General features: G+C 37.2%; 2 protein-coding genes across 7 annotated transcripts in view; one reads left to right on the forward strand and one right to left on the reverse strand.

The window, feature by feature from the left end:
* The window catches only part of SMAP1 (small ArfGAP 1), a 192,442-nt gene extending 183,591 nt beyond the window's left edge, over window positions 1–8,851 (forward strand). For 4 of the 6 annotated variants that reach the window (XM_010371535.2, XM_010371506.2, XM_010371515.2 and 1 more), the window contains 3 exons: window positions 3,786–3,957; window positions 4,837–5,144; window positions 7,078–8,851. In XM_010371535.2, coding sequence (XP_010369837.1) covers window positions 3,786–3,957; window positions 4,837–5,144; window positions 7,078–7,212 — 615 coding nt within the window. In that variant the 3' untranslated portion in view covers window positions 7,213–8,851. Of the gene's footprint in view, window positions 1–3,785; window positions 3,958–4,836; window positions 5,145–6,188; window positions 7,055–7,077 lie in introns of those variants that run through there. The other 2 variants (XM_030928338.1, XM_030928337.1) reach the window with 2 other exon arrangements.
* B3GAT2 (beta-1,3-glucuronyltransferase 2) overlaps window positions 7,775–19,650 on the reverse strand; it is a 69,051-nt gene continuing 57,175 nt past the window's right edge. Inside the window, exons 3-4 of the mRNA XM_010371542.2 lie at window positions 8,667–8,815; window positions 7,775–8,586 (exon numbers count right to left, since the gene is read on the reverse strand). Of these exons, the coding sequence (XP_010369844.1) occupies window positions 8,500–8,586; window positions 8,667–8,815 (236 nt within the window). The 3' untranslated portion in view covers window positions 7,775–8,499. The remainder of the gene's footprint in view (window positions 8,587–8,666; window positions 8,816–19,650) is intronic.

Genomic DNA, 19,650 nt, shown 5'->3' on the forward strand with positions numbered 1-19,650 from the left:
TGACTACATCAACTTCCCTGAGATCAACAAGGTCACTTACTTCAGAGCTTTTCAAACTGTGAGTGTTTGTAAATATTCACTGCAGAAGTTCTAGCAAATTCAGTACTCAGTCTTTTTAAAATGAAGGTAAATTATGTTTTAACTTAGCCTTAAAATCTACCTTGCTTTTTTTTTAAGTGATTTTTTAAAAATCTAAAACAGTAATAATAATTGGGAAATTTTTAAAATGTTAATGGTGAAGAAATTTTGAATTGCCTTCTTAGCAGTACATGGAATTTCTGTAACGTGAACTATATGAAATTTCAGGAAACAAATTACTCTTAAGCTTACAACATTAAGATTCTATTTTAAGTTTATACTTTACAAATAACCAGTTTGTGCAGCATAATTTTTGAGATAAAATATTTCCTTTTCCATAGAAAAACTGAGTCAAATCTGAATTGTTCCGGTAGACAGTTTTAATAAGAAAAAGTCAATGTCTTATAAGAAGACTAGTAACACATTTCTGTTGCACATATTGTAATTGTGATAGTCATTATATAGTTACCATTAGAATGGAACAAGTAGATTTCTTAGGAATAATTAATTTAAATGGATCTTTATCGAAATTGTCTGCAGCAGTAGTGTTTATTTTCAGCAAAATAGCTTATTTTATGGCTTTGCCCCTTCTTCACCTCCTATAACACACATAAGAAAGAGAGACAGTATTGTTACTGTTGTTTCAATTAACATTAATTACTTTACCAATTTGTACAGACATAAGTGTACGTGTGACAAAATTGTCTAATATTGTGTCTTTGGAAAGAAGTATTTAGGATATTTGACAATCAGAATGTGAAAAGTAATTTATTTTTAGTCTAGCATTGTAGTACGGCTGTTACACCTGCTAGACTTACTTAGCACTGTCACTGGGGTCTGACAGTTGCTTTGCAACTGCTTAGAGAGTTAGACTACACCTCTGAGGTTTCAGCATACTTCACGTGTTCTGTTCTGTATTAAAGCAGCAAGTAGAACAATGCAGACTTCATTTAATTCTTAAGCACAAGCAGTGCCATGACAAGGAGTGTAGCCTCTGGCTTTAGGAGGGGTGGTGGCTGGCCTTCAGACTTTGGGCATTCTGAGCAGTACCTGGTAGGACATAGGGTTAATTTTTAAAATTATATCTAATATTTCTTTTGGAACATTGTTATGTTGAGCCCTGTGAAATATTTGGTGAACAGTAGTATCTTTCATCTAAACTTCATGTAGAGATTAAAATTCAGACATATTTGGCCGGGCGCGCTGATTCACACCTATAATGCCAGCACTTTGGGAGGCTGAGGTGGGCGAATCACCCGAGGTCAGGAGTTGGAGACCAGCCTGGCCAACATGATGAAACCCCGTCTCTACTTAAAATACAAAAATTAGCCGGGCGTGGTGGCAGATGCCTGTAATCCCAGCTACCCAGGAGGCTGAGGCAGGAGAGTTGCTTGAACCCGGGAGGCAGAGGTTGCAGTGAGCCAAGATTGCACCACTGCACTCCAGCCTGGGGGACAAGAGTGAGACTTCATCTGGGGAAAAAAAAAAATTCCAGACATATTTTCAAAATAATGCCTTTGAAAATGGGGGATGGTGCTGAAACTACAGATTTTATGCATATATTGCTACTGTGTAATTTACTCGTTTTGGTGGGTTTTTAATATGTGAAATTGAGCTCAAACTAGTTTTGGACACCAAGATTTTGAATTCTTCTGAACCCTGTATTCTTTCACTCTTTGTGTTATTTTCTGAGTATATACAAATTCTAGTAAAAGATTTTCTAACTTATGAATATGAAGTAGATTGATTTTACCATCTGCCTTACCTGTCTGGGGTCTAGTCTTTCTTAAAGGGGGTTAGTTAGAAATACTTAATTGACAAGAGTGTACATGTGTTTTGGGGGCTGGAGGGGAACAGTTCCAGTCTTCAGTGTTGACATGGAGAAACCCCTTTCCTGTTCTTTCATACACATATACATATACCAACAGTACCTAGACATACACAAGGGCCGAGTCCTGTTTTTTCTTGATTAAGCCCTTGGGTCCCAGAAGCCCAGAGAGCCTTTGGTTAGATGCTCTGCACTTCCTAAAGTGTAAAATGAGAGGCAGAAGTTGTTCTCCTTTTATCTTGGGGTTGTAGTGCTGGTGAATGGAGCACCAAAAAGTAAGTGGACGTTTGAGGGCTTACTAGTTCTGCTGATCAGTTTGGCTGTTTTTAGACTGTGTCCTTGTGGAGGTAGATGTTTCATATTATGATGTTTACAGTATATGAATATTAGGCTGCTCTACTATGAGAGTGGAATCATAGCTTCCCAACATTTTGGGTTTTCTTATAGTTCTCTCTCATCCACAGGGAATAGACCCCAGGGTTTTGAGCAGATTTTTTTGGTTCAACAGATACCCAGTGTGATAAAAAGATCACTTAGTGATGTAGTTGCTTTGTTTTATAAACAATATTAACAGTAAACACCAAGTACTTAATCCAACCATTGTGCAAAACACTTCTTGTGATCATCAAGCTTATCCCCAGTTTACAGGAGAGAGACTGAAAGAACTTAAGTGACATGTCTGAGTGTACCACAGAAAGTCATGGGGGCAGGCTCTAGTCCTGGCAGACAGGCTCCAGCCCGTGCTCGTAGCTCTATGATCTGCTGCTGCTTCATTGGTAGCTTAGATATATTTTATTCAAGGGTATTGTGATATTTAGTATTCTATGATATCTAATTTCTTACATATTTGAATTTTTGGAAAATTAACTGGCTTTTTGTCGCTTAAAATTCTTGCTTAGTCATAAGATTCAAAATACTGTTCTGTGTAGTTTACAAGTACAGTGTTTGGATGGTACCTCATCGCATGGTGTTCTAGGAGGACATTAAATGTTTGAATTTATTTTCCACTTGCTACTCACCTTATTCTCTAGTTTGAGAAGAATCAGCCAGTTTTTACTAGTCTTCATAGAATTCTTTGAAACTCTTCATATTCAAAACAAGTCCATATAACAAATATGAATGTGATTTAATATTTAATGATTAGAGATGATTAAGGTTTGCTGTTGTGATTGCATAATACTGTTCGCAAGATATGAGATTAAATGAAAATGTTTGTTTTATATTAAATATCTACATGTTTATTTGTATTTGTGTTTATTTGCCGCCTTGTCCAAAAGGGAAGTGCAGGATATGTTGAGACTATAGATGGTCAAAGTTTTGCTGTACCTTCATTTCTGTATAGATTAGAAGTAGCCTAATGTTGTAGTTAAAACTGACTAGATGTAGAAAAATCTTATGATGCAGGTTTTGAAAAGATAAAACCTTTTAAGCAGCCATTGCAAATCCTCTTATGGTCTGTTGTAGAAATGTTTATTCCGAAGGATACCAGTTTCTTGGAGCACTAGTTGCTGTGGAGTGGTGGTCCTCAGACAGCTGCCTCATCTGTAACCACTGTTGAGCCCATTGTGTTCAGGATTTGATGAGCAAAAACTTGACATCACCTTAGGTAGTAAATGCAACTTACTGTGAAAAGGCTTCAGTCTACCTACATTAACATTCAAATTAAGAAGTACTGCCATGGCTGTAGATGTTTTTGTATGGGCTTGTGAGTGATCCTCTTGAATGGCACCATTTTACCTTCTACAATTGTTTCCTGTCTAATTTTATAACTTTATTTGGATTTTAAGTAATGGATAAGCTGTGCTTTAGGATTTTAAGTAATGGATAAGCTGTGCTTTACTGTGCAGAATTTGATAGCTTAGTTTGGTGTTTGTCTTAGGGGACATCCTCTGCACCAGCAGCTGCAACTCTGTCTACAGTAACATCTGGGGATCTAGATTTATTCACTGAGCAAACTACAAAATCAGAAGAAGTGGCAAAGAAACAACTTTCCAAAGACTCCATCTTATCTCTGTATGGCACAGGAACCATTCAACAGCAAAGTACTCCTGGTAATGAATTTTGATATCTGCTTTCAGTGACATTACTAGAAGCATATCCTTTGTAATTATAATAAGATCAATTATATATTTTCTTTATTGTTCCATGTAGTGAGTGCTTTTGTTGTTGCAGTTTATACAACTATGAAACTGAAATGAACGAGCATTAGAATTAAAAATTAAGAGGCATGTACAGGATTCACAGAACTTTATTTGGAATTAACAAGCTGTTCATAGATCACTAAATATTGTTTCACAAGCTTATAGAACACGGATTATCTTTGATGAATTATTGAAACTTGATATGCATGAAGTTTACAACTTTGTATACAGTATATTTTCTCTGCAGGTAAACAGTCTTGAGTTACCACATGGACTAAAAAAACTGAATTTTTTTGTAATCATAACAAAATATTAGCATAAGGCTTATTGTTTACAGACTTTTAATCTTTCAGACCATTTCCTTTAAATAATGAGCTGCATTTCACATATGAGCTAAAATTATTTGGCAGCCCACTACATCTATTGAAGCGAGATATAGTCAGCTCTCACTTGCCTGTTTGGTACTGGGAGACCAGTGGTACAAGTCAGCAAAAAAAAGTGTATGATGTCATGCTACATAGTTTGTCTTCACGGCGGAAGATATTTTGTGTGACTGTTGCATATGATTTACATTTCTTAAGTAAAATTATTCAGGTTAATAACTGATTTGTCTGCATTCTAGAAATAACCAGCTCTCAGGGTTTAGGTGTGGGCTGGTATGAGTAGTTGGAACAGCCAAACTGGAATTAAATGTTTGCTGTTCAGAAAGGCAGTTTTTCTGTGATTATAGAGGTGAGTGCAACTGCACGTGATAGCGCTGTCTTCATTCATTTTCTTTTTGTGGTGCAGGTGTATTTATGGGACCCACAAATATACCATTTACCTCCCAAGCACCAGCTGCGTTTCAGGGCTTTCCATCAATGGGTGTGCCTGTGCCTGCAGCTCCTGGCCTTATAGGAAATGTGATGGGACAGAGTCCAAGCATGATGGTGGGCATGCCCATGCCCAATGGGTTTATGGGAAATGCACAAACTGGTGTGATGCCACTTCCTCAAAACGTTGTTGGCCCCCAAGGAGGAATGGTGGGACAAATGGGTGCACCCCAGAGTAAGTTTGGCCTGCCGCAAGCTCAGCAGCCCCCATGGAGCCTCTCACAGGTAGGGGTCATTTACTTTCTAGCTTCTCCCAAATCAAAGAAACCAGATTTATTTTCTAAATTTTTGTTTTTAAGTCTAGTGATCTGGCAGAAAGAATTCAATAGGGATAATATATATAGGGTCAAAAGTATCTATAAATATTATGAAGTTGTATCAGACAAATGATGTGTTATCCCTATTTTAGAGTATTCTATTAAAAAAAGGTTAAACGTCTTTCATTTCAAATTGTAACGTAACTGTAATGGTGAAAACCACTAATCTGTTTGCTAATGGCCAGAAATTAACCAGCACTAAGCTTTAACCAGCTTGCTTGTGGGACGTTTTTATAGTCCACTTAGACAACTTCACTAATAATTTCGGGGTCTTTTATTAGAAAAAAAAAATCGAGCCTCATATTCTCAAAGCACTATTTTATGAGGGATCTAAGGCTATTTTTCAGGTCATATGATTACTGCCCTATGGCTCTGTAAAAATTCTTTTTGTCAAAAACCTTTGTAAAGTTGTATTTTCTTTTTATGTACCCTATAATGACTTTTATGTTTAAAAAGAGTACAAAAAGATTCAATTCCCATAAGGTGTGAACCAGACATCCCCTCATATTATAAAATCCTGTTTCTACCTAAGTTAGAGCTAAGATAGAACATTTCTATTTCAGGTGCTGTGTTCTGACTTCTCTCTCTCTAGCTGCACAGACAAAGGCTCTTAGAGAGGTTCATGCTCCCACTCTTCTTCCTTTTACACTTCCCATTGATGTTCCTCCAGCATTTTGTCAATCTTGGTTTCTGTTTGGTCACCTGTTTTACCTTTAGAGCATTCAGGGAATAGTCTAGAGTAATTTCTAACATTAGCTCAATCACTATATATCCCAATTAATTTTGCTACCACCATTTCCAAGAATATAGGTAAGACATTGGTCTCTACACGTTGGGAATCTAAAAAATTGTATGTGCTAAGGGTCAGTCACATGGTCAACATGCTGAAGCACACCCAGCTCAGGTTAAGGTGCTAGATGAACCAGGAAGGAGTTAATACTGGCTCTTACTTCCAAATAATGCAGAAGGGTGATGCTGTTCTCCAGCACTCCATCAGTGCAATCTACTGGCCAACGACAAGGTGGTTAAAATGGCCTTAGGAGGTACGAAGACGTGATCTGCTTCTTCAGACACTTATGCCTGAGATTAGTGATGTAGTTTATGTTAGTGTCTTTGAAACTGTAAATAAGTCAATTGTATTGAATTAAGAGCACAGTCTAACACTTGAATGTAAGTTTTAAACCCACTCTATACTTTATGGTAAATCTTGCCTTTCCTTCTCTTACCACCGATTTTGGAAATAAGAGAATCACAAGGTTAAGGTGCTTATATATATATTTGACTCCAGTCTTGAAAAAAAAATATACATAATCTTATACTTTATTGCATACAATGAAAATAAATTTTAGATGTTTATGTTGTTAGATCAGCAAGAGAAATAAATGCTTTATGACCACTTTTAGGAAGTATATAGAGCCATTTAAGATTTTAATAGAGAACAATAGCTATCATACAAAGTTTATAGGATAATTTTAGACTATTTTACTTTCTAAAATTTTCTTACTCCTTAGTAGTTAAAGCACAATATCCTAGCGCAGGTGAAAGAGTAACAGACTCATTATACACCGAGATACAAATCCCAAGATTGCTTTGGTATTTTTTTTTTAAGTTGTTAATCTTTAGGGAAACTGAAGAAGAAACTGAAGCTAGAAAGCAGATAAATAAAGAAGGAAAAAAAGTAGCTATTTGCTTTAAGAAATATTTGTATGGTACTCCGCTTTTATTCCAGTGCTTGGACTAGTTTTCACATTAATGAAAAAAATGACCAACTGTGTGGCTAAAGAAACAAGAATTAAAGGTGAAGTAAGCCTCTCGAACTAAGCCTTTTATGTTTTTCACAGATGAATCAGCAAATGGCTGGCATGAGTATCAGTAGTGCAACCCCTACTGCAGGTTTTGGCCAGCCCCCCAGCACAACAGCAGGATGGTCTGGAAGCACATCGGGTCAGACTCTCAGCACACAACTGTGGAAATGAAAACTGCAATACAAGTTTCATCCAGAACTACCACCTGACATTCCTTGCTAAAAGGCATCTAGTTCCCCTGTTTATTCATATACATATTTTTTTTTCTTTTTACCCATTTGTTCATATTAAGAATGATCTGATTGACCGTGTTGGTCTGTACTGATTCCATTTGATGTGGTGAAAAGCAGGTTGATAAACCATTTTATGTCAAGGGCAGCTTTGCTCAGATTTCCCATGATTTCATATACTGCATTATTTGAGAAGCTGCTCAACTTGCAAAATCAGTTTTCCTCAATAAAATTATAGCTCTAATGTTTGCATATAAGGGAAGTAGTTATCATGTTAGTAATACCTCTAACAGTATAAGCCCCACCCCAAAATTAGCCAGTAATCCTGTAGGAAGGTACTGTATGATCAAATGTTTAATCATATAAATAGAATGTAAATGTCTTACTGAGCACTGTTTTCTAGTGTATCAAAATTCTTTTATTTCATCATTCACTTCACTGTGCTGTTGTTATGATGTGCTTAACAGGGAACGTGGTTAGTGAAAGGAAGATAAACCTGGATGTTACTCCAAAACTTAGTTAATGAATGTTTAAATAATTCAAATTTTATCTGCCTCTCTTGTAATTTGGATCTCTTCTCAATGTACATAGTGCTAACATGAAGACCTTTTTCTGCACTATATGCAAACAGGGTAACTAAAACAAAGCCACTTTCAATCTTTGAAGGTATATCCAGGTTTATGACAGTAATTGTGTTTACATTTTATGGTGCCTAGTATTGACAAAATGTTATTTCCCTATATTAAACAGATGAATCCATAGACCTTTTCATTTGTGGGTTTTTTATTTCCTATGATGCATACTGCCAGTAACCTTCCAAAAATTACTTAGTGTTGCAAAGTCAGGAATCAGGAATGTTTAGCTGACAAAATACTTGTCTGTTTTAAAAACCTGTTCAGGTCTGCCAATTATAAGGGCAAACTGCAGAAAAAGAAAAAATACATACTCTGAGTGGTATCTTGCAGTATCGGCACTGTACAAAAATCTTCCAATTTAGTTGTAGGGAAAACATGCAGAACAAATGAAGACAAAACATACATTTTGTACCATCCAATTAGCTTATGTTAACTGACAAGCTCCATTTAAACAGATGTCCATCAGATGACAAGAAAGGCTGTTGTACTGAAGTAAAACAAACAATACCTGAATGTTCTGCAGCCTAAACTCCAAACATCCTCTTCCATATGGACCCACTGGCTGGGCAAACTGCACCAGTTGCTGCTTCAATTTATACCTCAATTTTTACTGTGTCCAGGCGGTACTTTGGCTCGTTGGCTAGATTAACCTTCTCTGTCCGAGTGTGCCACACGAGAACCTAAAGGGGAAGGAAATAGCTTGGGTAGCACACTCTTCATGCTGACACTCGAGGTCAGGCAGCACAAGTGAAATGAATACCTTAGTGCAGTTATTTGCTTTCGGTTCCAGTTCTTCGACTGTTGTTATCTGTTTGAGAAAGTCAGATTCTTGCATCCCTGGCTGGGATCCACGACGCTTAAATACAGCTTTTGGATTGGACAAAATGACTTGAAGACTTACAGCAAATCCTGTGAAAAGTAAAAAACAAAACAAAAACTTTAAAATACTGGTGTACTTCTCTTTTTTCTGCGTAATTTTGGTCACATCAAAGAGTTTTTAAAATACCTACCGTGTGTCAGGTCTTGGTTTACAAAGTTGAATAGGAACATTACCTGTATAACAGTCTCAAAGGAAAATCAATCATTACAATATTTTACATTCCGTGTAAAATGGAGGTGTGCACAGGAGCATCTATGCAAAACAGGAAGCTTAGTCTGTTAATAAAGGGTGAATTTTATAAGCTGCTGTTTCACAGTGGTCATCAACCCTCCACATTTGCCACTCTAGGAATAACTAAGAAATAAATGCAGCTGAAAAACATACATGCTTACCCTAACTATATGTGGGGTGTGAGACCACATGCCCAGCTCTCCTGCCTGCCCTGTAATACTAATTATGTATGCTTCCTTAAATTCAGCACTGCTCGGATTCATTTTGCATTTAGAAGAGGGAGCAACGAAGTAAAGCCAGTTAGCTAGAAAATGAATCATACCTAATTTTTAATCATTTGGTTTACATTTCTAATTTGGTTCAATCTAAAAAGGATATGTGGGGCAGAAATCAGTGCAGGAGATATCAGGCCATCCGATAAATTTTTTTTTTGGTATTTCATTTACCAAAAATAAGTGTAAATTTTCTTCAATGGTTTGGTCATACGAAAAATCATTACTGGCTGGGCACAGTGTCTCACATCTGTAATCTCAGCGCTTTGGGAGGCCAAAGCAGAGGGCCACTTGAGCCCAGGAGTTCAAGACCAGCCTGGGCAACATAATGAGACCCTATATCTACAAAAAAATACAAAAATTAACTGGGTGTCGTGGCATGTGGTGCGTGCCTGTAGTCCCAGCTACTTAGGAGGCTGAGGTGGGAGGATTGCCTGAGCCTACCAGGTTGTGGCTGCAGTGAGCTATGACTGTGCCACTGCAACTCCAGCCGGGGCAACAGAATGAGGCCCTGTCTCAAAGAAAAAAAATCATTAGTATTTAATCTGTAGTTCAACCAACTATTATAAAGCTCAACCATTGAAACATTCTACAATTGTTTTTGCCATCTCAGCAAGTAATAATTGTTTTGAAGGTCTGAAGCCCTGGACCTCTTTTTCCTTAGTGACTAAGGTGATACTGTCAAGTCAGGCAGCCTCCCAGCATTGAAGCTCTGAGGACCAAACCCCAAAACATTTCTTAGCAACTTTTGCCCTTCTCTACATTAAATGAGTTGATTTATGGTTCAGTCTGCAAAGTAAATACCAAATGATACCAGGTGGTAACGGAGGAGCTGTGGGAACACCACAACCACCATCCTCTCCAGATGCCAGACTGGGCCAGCCTCCTGTTCCAGACCCTGCTGCCTTTTGGAGAAAAGTTAACACTAAGCCACTTACAAACACAACATGGTACAGCAGGTGCTGAGTAAAGCAGAACAAAGAATCATAAAGCATGAGCTGTAGCACTAGCCCCGGTATCCTCCACCAACCCTAAAGGGAGGGAGGTGGCGCATTTTAGCAGAGAATACTGGATTTGGAATTAGAAGGCTTTTGTTTTTGCCTAGGTCCCTTCCCCTGGGACACTGGCCAACTCAACCTTTTTTGATTTTCTAACTTCCCCATTTCTTTGTGAGAGAAGTGTAACACTTCAATGTTTGATGAAAAATTGAGGTATGGAAAGACTCCACTGACTGCAAAGCACTGTTGAAAAAATATTACAATATATAAATAACAATGCCATTGTCAGTGTGATCATGACGGGCAGGTGATGCCAGCCACCATTTATGGCTGGAAGAATACTGGTTGACAGGTTTAAAAGGCTTGGGAAAGTTCCAGGTAGCAAAGCCAGGACACCTACATGTGACAGCACTCTGGTAACAAGTCCAAAGCCTTCCTCAGACACAACTAGGACAACCACCAGACTCCTCAACAAAAGCCAAAGGTTCAAGTTGATACGTAAAGTGCCCTTTGCAACAGGTTAGATCAGATTTTAGTGTTAAAAGATTTCTTGCTTTTTCCATATGCTTATAAATAAGCTTTTTCCTTTTTTTTTTTTAAATCCAGATGAGAGCCTGCCCCTCTCAGTCAAACTGAAACTCCTGATACGTTCTTCACATGGCTTCAGGGTACTGGTTGTATTTCCCCATTCTCTAAAAAACATGGGATCCAAATTGTGCAGAGATAGTTTTTGAAAATGATACGGAGCCACCTGGATCTGATTTCCTTCATTTTCCCCTAACACATTCATCATCATGACCACTGAAGGATTCAGATTATTTTGTTGCTTTCCTTAGCACAGGAATATCCTTCCAGCTCTTCACACAGAATTACATGGCAAAATCTACAATGTAGGCAAAGCTGAGAGCCAGTTGTGAAGCTACACATCATTTTACTACAAGGCCCCCCTTCCCGGTGTCTAGTACTAGAGAATGGTGCGCACCTGAAAGGCCAGCACCCTGGAGATATGTTAGCATGTGGCTCTCCACAGTACCCAAGTGTTTTTCTATAATACAAAGGGGTGGAGGAGCACAATTCAGATGCCCCTCAATCAGCTAACGCAATTTCTTTGCTCAGTGATCTCTTGAAAGGAAGCAGGTCACAGCTGGCAGGAGAGACTGCATGTTAACTAGGCCAACCCCTGGTGGCTTTGGGGGAATCTGACCTGCTGTGAAGCTGGAGGCAGAGTTAAAGAGTTCTCCCCTCTGAAATCACGGTAGAGGGAATCCTAAACTATTGATTCCCAACCTAAGATGTTTTGGGGGTAATTCCAAGTATTTATACTTCAAGTATTATATCTTCCCTTTTTTAGTGAGATTTGTTATCTTTAAAGATGTTGCAGTTACTTTGGAGATGCTTATGAAAATCATGGGAGTAGGATTTTCTGCCGTGGTCAACTGAGAAAAAAAAAATGCAAATAAAAATGATTGTTCACTGAGAAGGCAGGATTTCCTGACTTCTTCAGCACAGCTAGGTGGGAAGGATACATAGTCACCCTCTGTATCTGCAGATTCTGCATCTGCAGATTCAACTAACATCAGATTAAAAGTATCTGAAAATAAAAAATAACAATAAACAATAAGAAATAATAGGGTGCTTTTGTTTTTGGAGACAGAGTTGCACTTTTTGCCCAGGCTGGAGTGCAGTGGCACAATCTCTGCTCACTGCAACCTCTGCCTCCTGGGTTCAAGCGATTCTCCTGCCTCAGCCTCCCGAGTAGCTGGGACTACAGACATGGGCCTGGCTAATTTTGTATTTTTAGTAGAGATGGGGTTTCACTATGTTGGCCAGGCTGGTCTCAAACTCCTGACTTCAAGTTAACTGCCCCCCTCAGCCTCCTAGGAGTGCTGGGATTACAGGCATGAGCCACCATGCTCAGTCAAAGTAATACAAGTTTTAAAGCTATATAGTATAACAACCATTTGAATGGCATTTGCATTGTATTAGGTAAGTAAGCTAGAGATGATTTAAAGTATAAAGGAGGATGTGCCTAGGTTATATGTAAACACTATATCAGGGACTTGAGCGTCCATGGATTTTGGTGTCGGTAGCAGTCCTGAAACCAATTCCCTATGAATACTCAGGAATAACCATTCCCTCTCAGGCAGAGGGATAGGGCCTACCTCAATATATGCTTACTGATTACTGAGTAGAAAATTTGTAAGACATTCAAAGTCCAACAAGCTATTTCCATTTCTGGAAATGGAAATTGCAATAGGGACTGGTTTTTCCTCACTTGTTTTAAATAACTAAAAGGCAGACAAAATGTTTGAAAAAAGTTTCCAGACATTGGAAAAGAGGCACATGAGACAGAGATCTCTGAGAAAAGAGAAACAGGACCTCTACAACTGCCTCAGCTTCCTGCCTGAAGTAGGTTTTCAGGCTACACCACAGGGAGGGAACCTGGAAAGCTCTGCAGCCCCCTTGAGTTGAGGAAACAACTGAGAATTTGAGGAGGCCAAGACAACTGGATATGCAGGGTGGAGTACTGGAGAGGGAAGAGCTCTGCTGATCTGTAGACGGCTCTCCTCAAGTCTTCAACTGAGTATGAAGAGCAAATGCTCACAAAGCTACCTCAGGCCAGGTACAGAACCACTGGGTAAGGAGCAGGTGAATCAATTACTGGAGCTTTTTCAGGGCTGGGACTAGTTCCCATTCTCAGTAGCCAGAGTGGAGCTACCTAGTAAGAGCTGGGCACCTGGAGGGGAACTTGGAAGATTATTGTGCCTGTTGTAAGGTCAAGCTGATTAGCCTTAAACTAAAGGCTGAGATGGTTTTGCCTAACAAACTTCAAAAGCAAGCCTGGAAAGGATCAAAATGTTTCTAAGTTAACTCAGTTGTGTCCCAGTACAAAGCTCAAGAATATTTACATATGTATGTATAATATAGTATAACATTACATATATATGTGTTTTTATGTATGGTTGTGTGTATACATATATTTCTCATCCAGTATCTAGCAACGTAAAATTCAAAATGCCTGATGCCCAAGTCACCTTAGTGATGGAGAATACAATGTCTGAGATGAAAAATACATTGGATGGGATTAGCAGCAGAGGAGACACTGCAGAATGAAAGTTGAGTAAACTTGAACACACAATGATAGAAACTACCAAAATGAAACAGAAAAGTCAAGACCAACACACACACACTGTGCAGAGTCACAGGAACAAAGGGAAAGGTGGATGAATAAGGGAGATGGGGAAAAGATTTGAAGAAATGACGACTTACAAACTTGAAAAATCAGGAAAGATACTAAAATTCAGATAACAATCAACTACACCTAAATGACATTTATAGAACACTCCACCCAACAGCAGCAGAACTAATGTTCAAAGTACACATGGAACATTATCAAGATAGACCATAGTCTGGGCCATAAATCAAGTTTCAATACAAAGTATGTTTTCTGACTACAGTGGAATTAAAATAGAAATCAGTAATACAAAAATATCTGGAAAATATCCCAAATATTTGAAAACTATTAGAACATAATTCTAAGCAAAATATAAACCAAAGAAGAAATCAAAAGGGAAATGATAAAGTGGTTAACTGAATGAAAATGAAAATGACACATATCAAAATGTGTAGGATACATCTAAAGGACTGCTTAGATGGGAAATTAGTTTTTAGAAAACATTAAGCACTTGTTGGATAAGAAAGGTCTGAATTCAATAACCTAAGTTCCTACCTTTATAAACTAGAAAAAGGAAGTAAATGAAGCCCAAAGTAAATGGAGAAAAGGACTATACTAATAAATATAAGAGCGGAAACCACTAAAGTAGAAATAGAAAGCAATTGAGAAGTGAAATAAAAACCTAGTCATTTAGAAAAAAAAAGTTAATAAAATTGATAAACTCTACCCATGCTTATCAGGAAAAAGAGAAGATATAAATTACCAGCCTCAGAAATGAAAGAGATATGTTCTACAAACCTTCAAATGATAATATGGGACTATTATAAGCAACTTTTTATGATAGTAAATTTGACAACTTAGATCAAAATAGAAAAATTCCTTGAAAGACAAGCTACAAGGCTCACTCATGAAGAAACAGATAATGTAAAATAGCCCGGTACCAAACAAATGAAGTTTATAATTAAAATCTTCCCACACGCGTACACACAACCCTCCAGGACCAGAGAGCTTCACTGTTAAATTCTACCAAGCATTTAAGGAAGAAATGATAACAATTCTCCATGAATTATTCTAGAAAACAGAAAAGGAGGAAACCTTTCTCAAGCTATTCTGTGAGACCAGCATTGCCCTGACACCTAAATCCAGACAAAAACATTACAAGAAAACTACATACTAATAATCCTCATGATCACAGAAAAATTCTCAAAATTTTAGCAAATCATGTTCAACAATAAATCATGACCACTTGAGGACTATCTCCAGATTGCAATGTTGGTTTAAAATTTCAAAATCAATCAGTGTAATTCACCATATTAACAGACTAAAAAAGAAAAAAAATCTGACTATCACAATAGCTGGAGAAAATGCTTTGACAAAATCTAACATCTAGTTATAATGAAAAGAAGAAATAAAAGCCTCTCAGCAATCTAAGACTAGAAGTGGACTTTCTCAATAAGGGCTTCTACAAAAATACCTAATGCCAACATTATACTTAATGGTGAAAGACTGAGTATTAAATCTCTGAAGATTGGAATGAGGCAAGGATGGCTGCTCTTCACTTTTATTCAACGAAGTCCTGGAGATCTTGGCCATTTAAATAAGGCTCCCGCCCCCGCAAAAAGGCAGAAATATTGGAAAGGAAGAAGTACAGCAAAACTCCTCTTCTTCCTTCAGCCACAGTTAACAGTATCAATAGTGCTTCTCAGTACCTTCTATTGTGTAAGTATCAATTTAGCCTCACCTCCATAGGCTCATCCCACTGCCACATTCTCTCTTCTCCAACTATACGTCATCTAATCTCAGCAAGGCTGTTACAAATAAGAACTATTTCCAGTTTCTAAACGATGACTTTTGGCAACAACACTTTTATAGTTTGGCCACAAAAAAGATACTAACAGCCTTTTCTCTGTAATAATCACTCTGGGTAGTTGTCCTAGAATATTGGACTCGTGACACACGTTTAGTGTTACCAGTAGCTATCAAAAGCCTCTCTTTCCCCCCACTTTAAAAACAATAAGAAAAAGATTTCAACTTTCAAATTAAAAAGTATATACACACAGTAAAGTCATGGAACTTGCTGGAGAAAGAAAGATATGTGTTGGACCTCCTCTAATTCTGAGCTAACCAACTCTCCTTTCATACCTCTTCCTAGCAAAGCATACACTGCTTTTTGGAAAGTTGTGTGTTTCCATCTTTCCTGCCCACCATCCCTCCTTATTGAGATATAATTCACATACATTAAAACTTGTCCTTTTATATGGTATGATTAAGGGGTTTTTAATGTATTCATAGCTCTGGGAACCAATTTTTGAGAACACTTTTTTTCCCATTGAACTGTCTTAGAACCTTTGGCAAAAATCAACTGACCATAAATGATTTATTTCTACACTTTCAGTTCTGTTTCATTCATCTATATGGCTATCCTTATGTCAGTACCACACTGTATTATGGTAGTTTGTTTTCTTTAAATTGAGACAGGGTCTTCCTATGTTGTCCAGGCTGGTCTGAAACTCCTGGGCTCGAGGGATGTTCCTGCCTCAGCCTCCTGAGTAGCTGGGACTACAAGGCACATGTCACTCCATCTGGTGATGCCATTATTGTAGTTTTACAAGTTTTCAAATTGGGAAGTATAAATCCCCCAGCTTCTGAGTTCATCACTTTCCATATCAATTTTAGAAGCAAACACCTTGTCAATTTTTACAAAAAGGGCAGCCAGAATTTTGATAAAGATTGCACTGAATCTGTAAATTAATTTGGGGGAATATTGCCATTTTAGCCACGATAAGTCTTCTAATCCATGAAGAAGTTATTTTCTCCAATAACTTCCTTCTGCTTATTTTGAGTTTACTCTTTCTAGTTTCTTATGGTAGAAGGTTGGGTTACTGATTTGACATCTTTCTTCTTTTTAATGCAGGTATGTGAAGCCATTAGTGTACTGCTAAGCACTACTCTGGCTGTACCCCCACAGTCTTTCATATGTTGTTTTTCCATTTTCATTCTCCTCAAAATGTTTCCCAGATTTCCTTGTGATTTCTTAACAAATTGATTTCTTTAGGAGTGTGTGTTTAATTTCCATATATTTGTGAATTTCACAAACTCCTTTCTGGTATTAATTTCTGATTTCATCTCAGTATAAACCAAGACCATACTTTGTGTAATTTTAGTTATTTTAAATTTATTGTGTCCTGTTTTATGGCCTAAGATGATCTATAATCCTGGAGAATGTTCCACTGTGCCTTTGAGAAGAATGTGTATTCCGTTCTTGTTGGGTAGAGTATTCTATAGATGTCTGTTAGATCTAATTGATTTACAGTGTTTTTCAAGTCTTCTATCCCAGTTGATCTATCTAGTTGTTCTGTCTAGTATTGACAGGGGGATGTTGATAGTTGTAATGATTACTGATGAATTATTTTTTCCTTCAGTTTTGTCATTTTTACTTTGTATATTTTGGGGCTCTGTTGTAAGTCATATATATGTTCATAGTTATATCTTCTTGATAGAGTGACCCTTTTCTCATTATAACTTTTTTTTGGGGGGGTCTCTAATAACAGTTTGTCTTAAAGTCTGTTTTGTCTGGTGTTCATATAACCATTCCAGGTTTTTTTTTTTTTTTTTTTTTTTGGTTCCTGTTAGCATGATATATACTTTTTACTATTCTCTTGTTTTCAATTTATTTGTATCTTTGAATCTAACATGTTTGTCTTGTAGACAGCATATAGTTGGATCATTTTTATACATCCTGTCCATCTGCCTTTTGATTGCATTTTTTATCCACTTACGTTTAATGTAATTACCAATAAATTGATTTACATTTGTCTTTTTAATATTTGTTTTCTATATGTCTAGTGTTATTTTATTCCTCTATTTCTCTATTACTGCCTTCTTTATTGTTAAACAAATATTTCCTAGTGTACAATTAACATTTCAATTTCTAACAGTCTAGTTCAGATTAATACCAACTTAATTTCAACAGTATAAAAAAACTTTGCCCCTACATAGATCCATTTTTTGCCCCTCATTTGTGCTATTGTCATAAAAATTATATCTTTATACATTTTGTGCCCTCAAACCAGATTTTTGATGACTGCTTTATGTAGTTGTTTTTCAAAACAGGAGAAAGGAGCTATAAAGATTACATTGATACGCCTTTCAAAATTACCTATGTAGTTACTTTTACTAGTGTTCTTATTTGTTCATGTGGATTAGAGTTCTTGTGTAGCATCCTTTCACTTTTGCCTAAAGGACTCCTTTGAGTATTTCTTGTAGGGCACATGTGCTAGCAATGAATTTTCATGGTGTTTGTTGGGAATATTTTCATTTCTCCATTTTGAAGGGTAATTTTACTGGATATAGAATTCTTGATCTTTTTCTTCTTCTTCTTTTCTTCCAGTACTTTGAATCTGTCATCCCACTGCCTTCTAGTCTCTGTGGTTTCTGATAAGAAATCAGCCTTTGTTAATAAACAAAGGCTATTAAAGAACCTTTGTTAATCATATTCACTTTTCTTTTGCCACTCTCAAGATTCTCTTCATGTTTGACTTTCAACTGATTATGATGTGTCTAGGTGTGAATCTCTGAGTTTATCCTACTTGGAATCCACTGAGCTTCCTGAATGTTTAATGTTTTTCCTACACATTTGGGAAGTTCTAACTTTTTTTTCAAATATTCTTTTTGCCCCTTTCTCTTTTTCTGTGACTCAGAGTATGTATATTAGTATATGTAAATAATAAGACTATCAGGCCCTGTTCATTTTTCATCATTCTGTTTTCTGTTCCTCAAACTGGGTCATATAAATTTACCTCTGTTTCAGATTTACTGATTCTTCCGCCTGCTCAAACTGCTTTGAGCCCCTCTATTGAATTTTTTGTTTTTATTAGTGTACATTTCAACTCCAGCATTTCTATTTGGTTCTTTTTAAAAAAATATTATGATTTCTATCTCTTTATTGATCTCTATTTGTGAGACATCATTCTCCTATTTTTCTTTAGCTATTTAGACATGGTTATCTTTAGTGGACTCCATATATTTAAAATATCTCATTTAAAGTTTTTACCTAGCAAGTCTAATGTCCAGACATTTTCTATCAAGTGCTTGCTTTTTTGTGTATTGGTCATGCTTTGTCTCTTTGCATGTCTTGTAATCTTTTGCTGAAAACTGGACATTTGAAATAATATAATGTGGCAACTCTGGAAATCAGATTCTCTAAGGTTAGTTGTTTTATTGTTGTCATTATTGTTTTAGTGACTTTCTTGAACTAACTTTGTAAAGTCTGTGTTCTTTGCTGAGTATGGGCAAAGAAGTCTGTGTTCAGTTAGCTTAGAGGTCAACTAAATATTGGACACAGATTTCCTTAAATGCCTGGAACCAGAGACTCTCAGTCTTTGCCAAGATGCTCTGTGTCCATTTGGGCATGCTTTTAACACTCAGCCAGGCAATTTACAACTGCCTTGGCTTTCACATCTTTATTGCACAGGGGCTCACAATACTAAGAGGGGAAAACTGAGGGCTTTGTAAGGCTTTTCTTGAACAAGTATATAGCCCTGGGCATGCATACAGTCCTACATATCCATATGGCCTTCCAGAAATATGTCAGAACTTTTCAAATGCCCCTATGGAATGAAGTTTTTTGCTTAGCTTGTTGTTTGCCACAACTGTTATTGCCTCAGGGAGCTGTGATGGTAAAGAGTCACCACAAGCTGTTTTTGACAAATGCCCCCAGGGAAAACGCTGTTTGCTCTGGTGAATGAGGTCAAATAAAGACAAGCCTTGTGAATAGGGTTTTCTAGGGAATTGCTAGACAGATCAAATAATAACAATTATCTTAGAATGGAGCTCTGAATGAGTCCCAGCCCTGTTCTGCCCTTCTACTAACTGCTATGCTGTTGGTTTTCACCATGATTACAGGGCTGTTGGTTTTCAAATCTACCATGGAGGAAATGGAGAGAAGGGGATGGGAATAGGGCAAATTGATATATTGCAATACTGCTCTTACCAAGATTTAGCCTTTTTTTAAAACAAAACAAAACAAAACTCCCCAGATTGTTGCATGCTTTTAGCTAATTTCCATAGTTCTTAAAAAGTTGATTTTGACAAATTTTGCCAGTGTTCTCATTGTTTTTATGGATGAGAGAATATTCAGAAGTCCTTACTCTGTCATTCCCAATGACATTACTCTTTTTGCAACCCCA

Source organism: Rhinopithecus roxellana, chromosome 4 (genome assembly GCF_007565055.1).
Source record: "Rhinopithecus roxellana isolate Shanxi Qingling chromosome 4, ASM756505v1, whole genome shotgun sequence".
Classification (NCBI taxonomy): Eukaryota; Metazoa; Chordata; class Mammalia; order Primates; family Cercopithecidae; genus Rhinopithecus; species Rhinopithecus roxellana.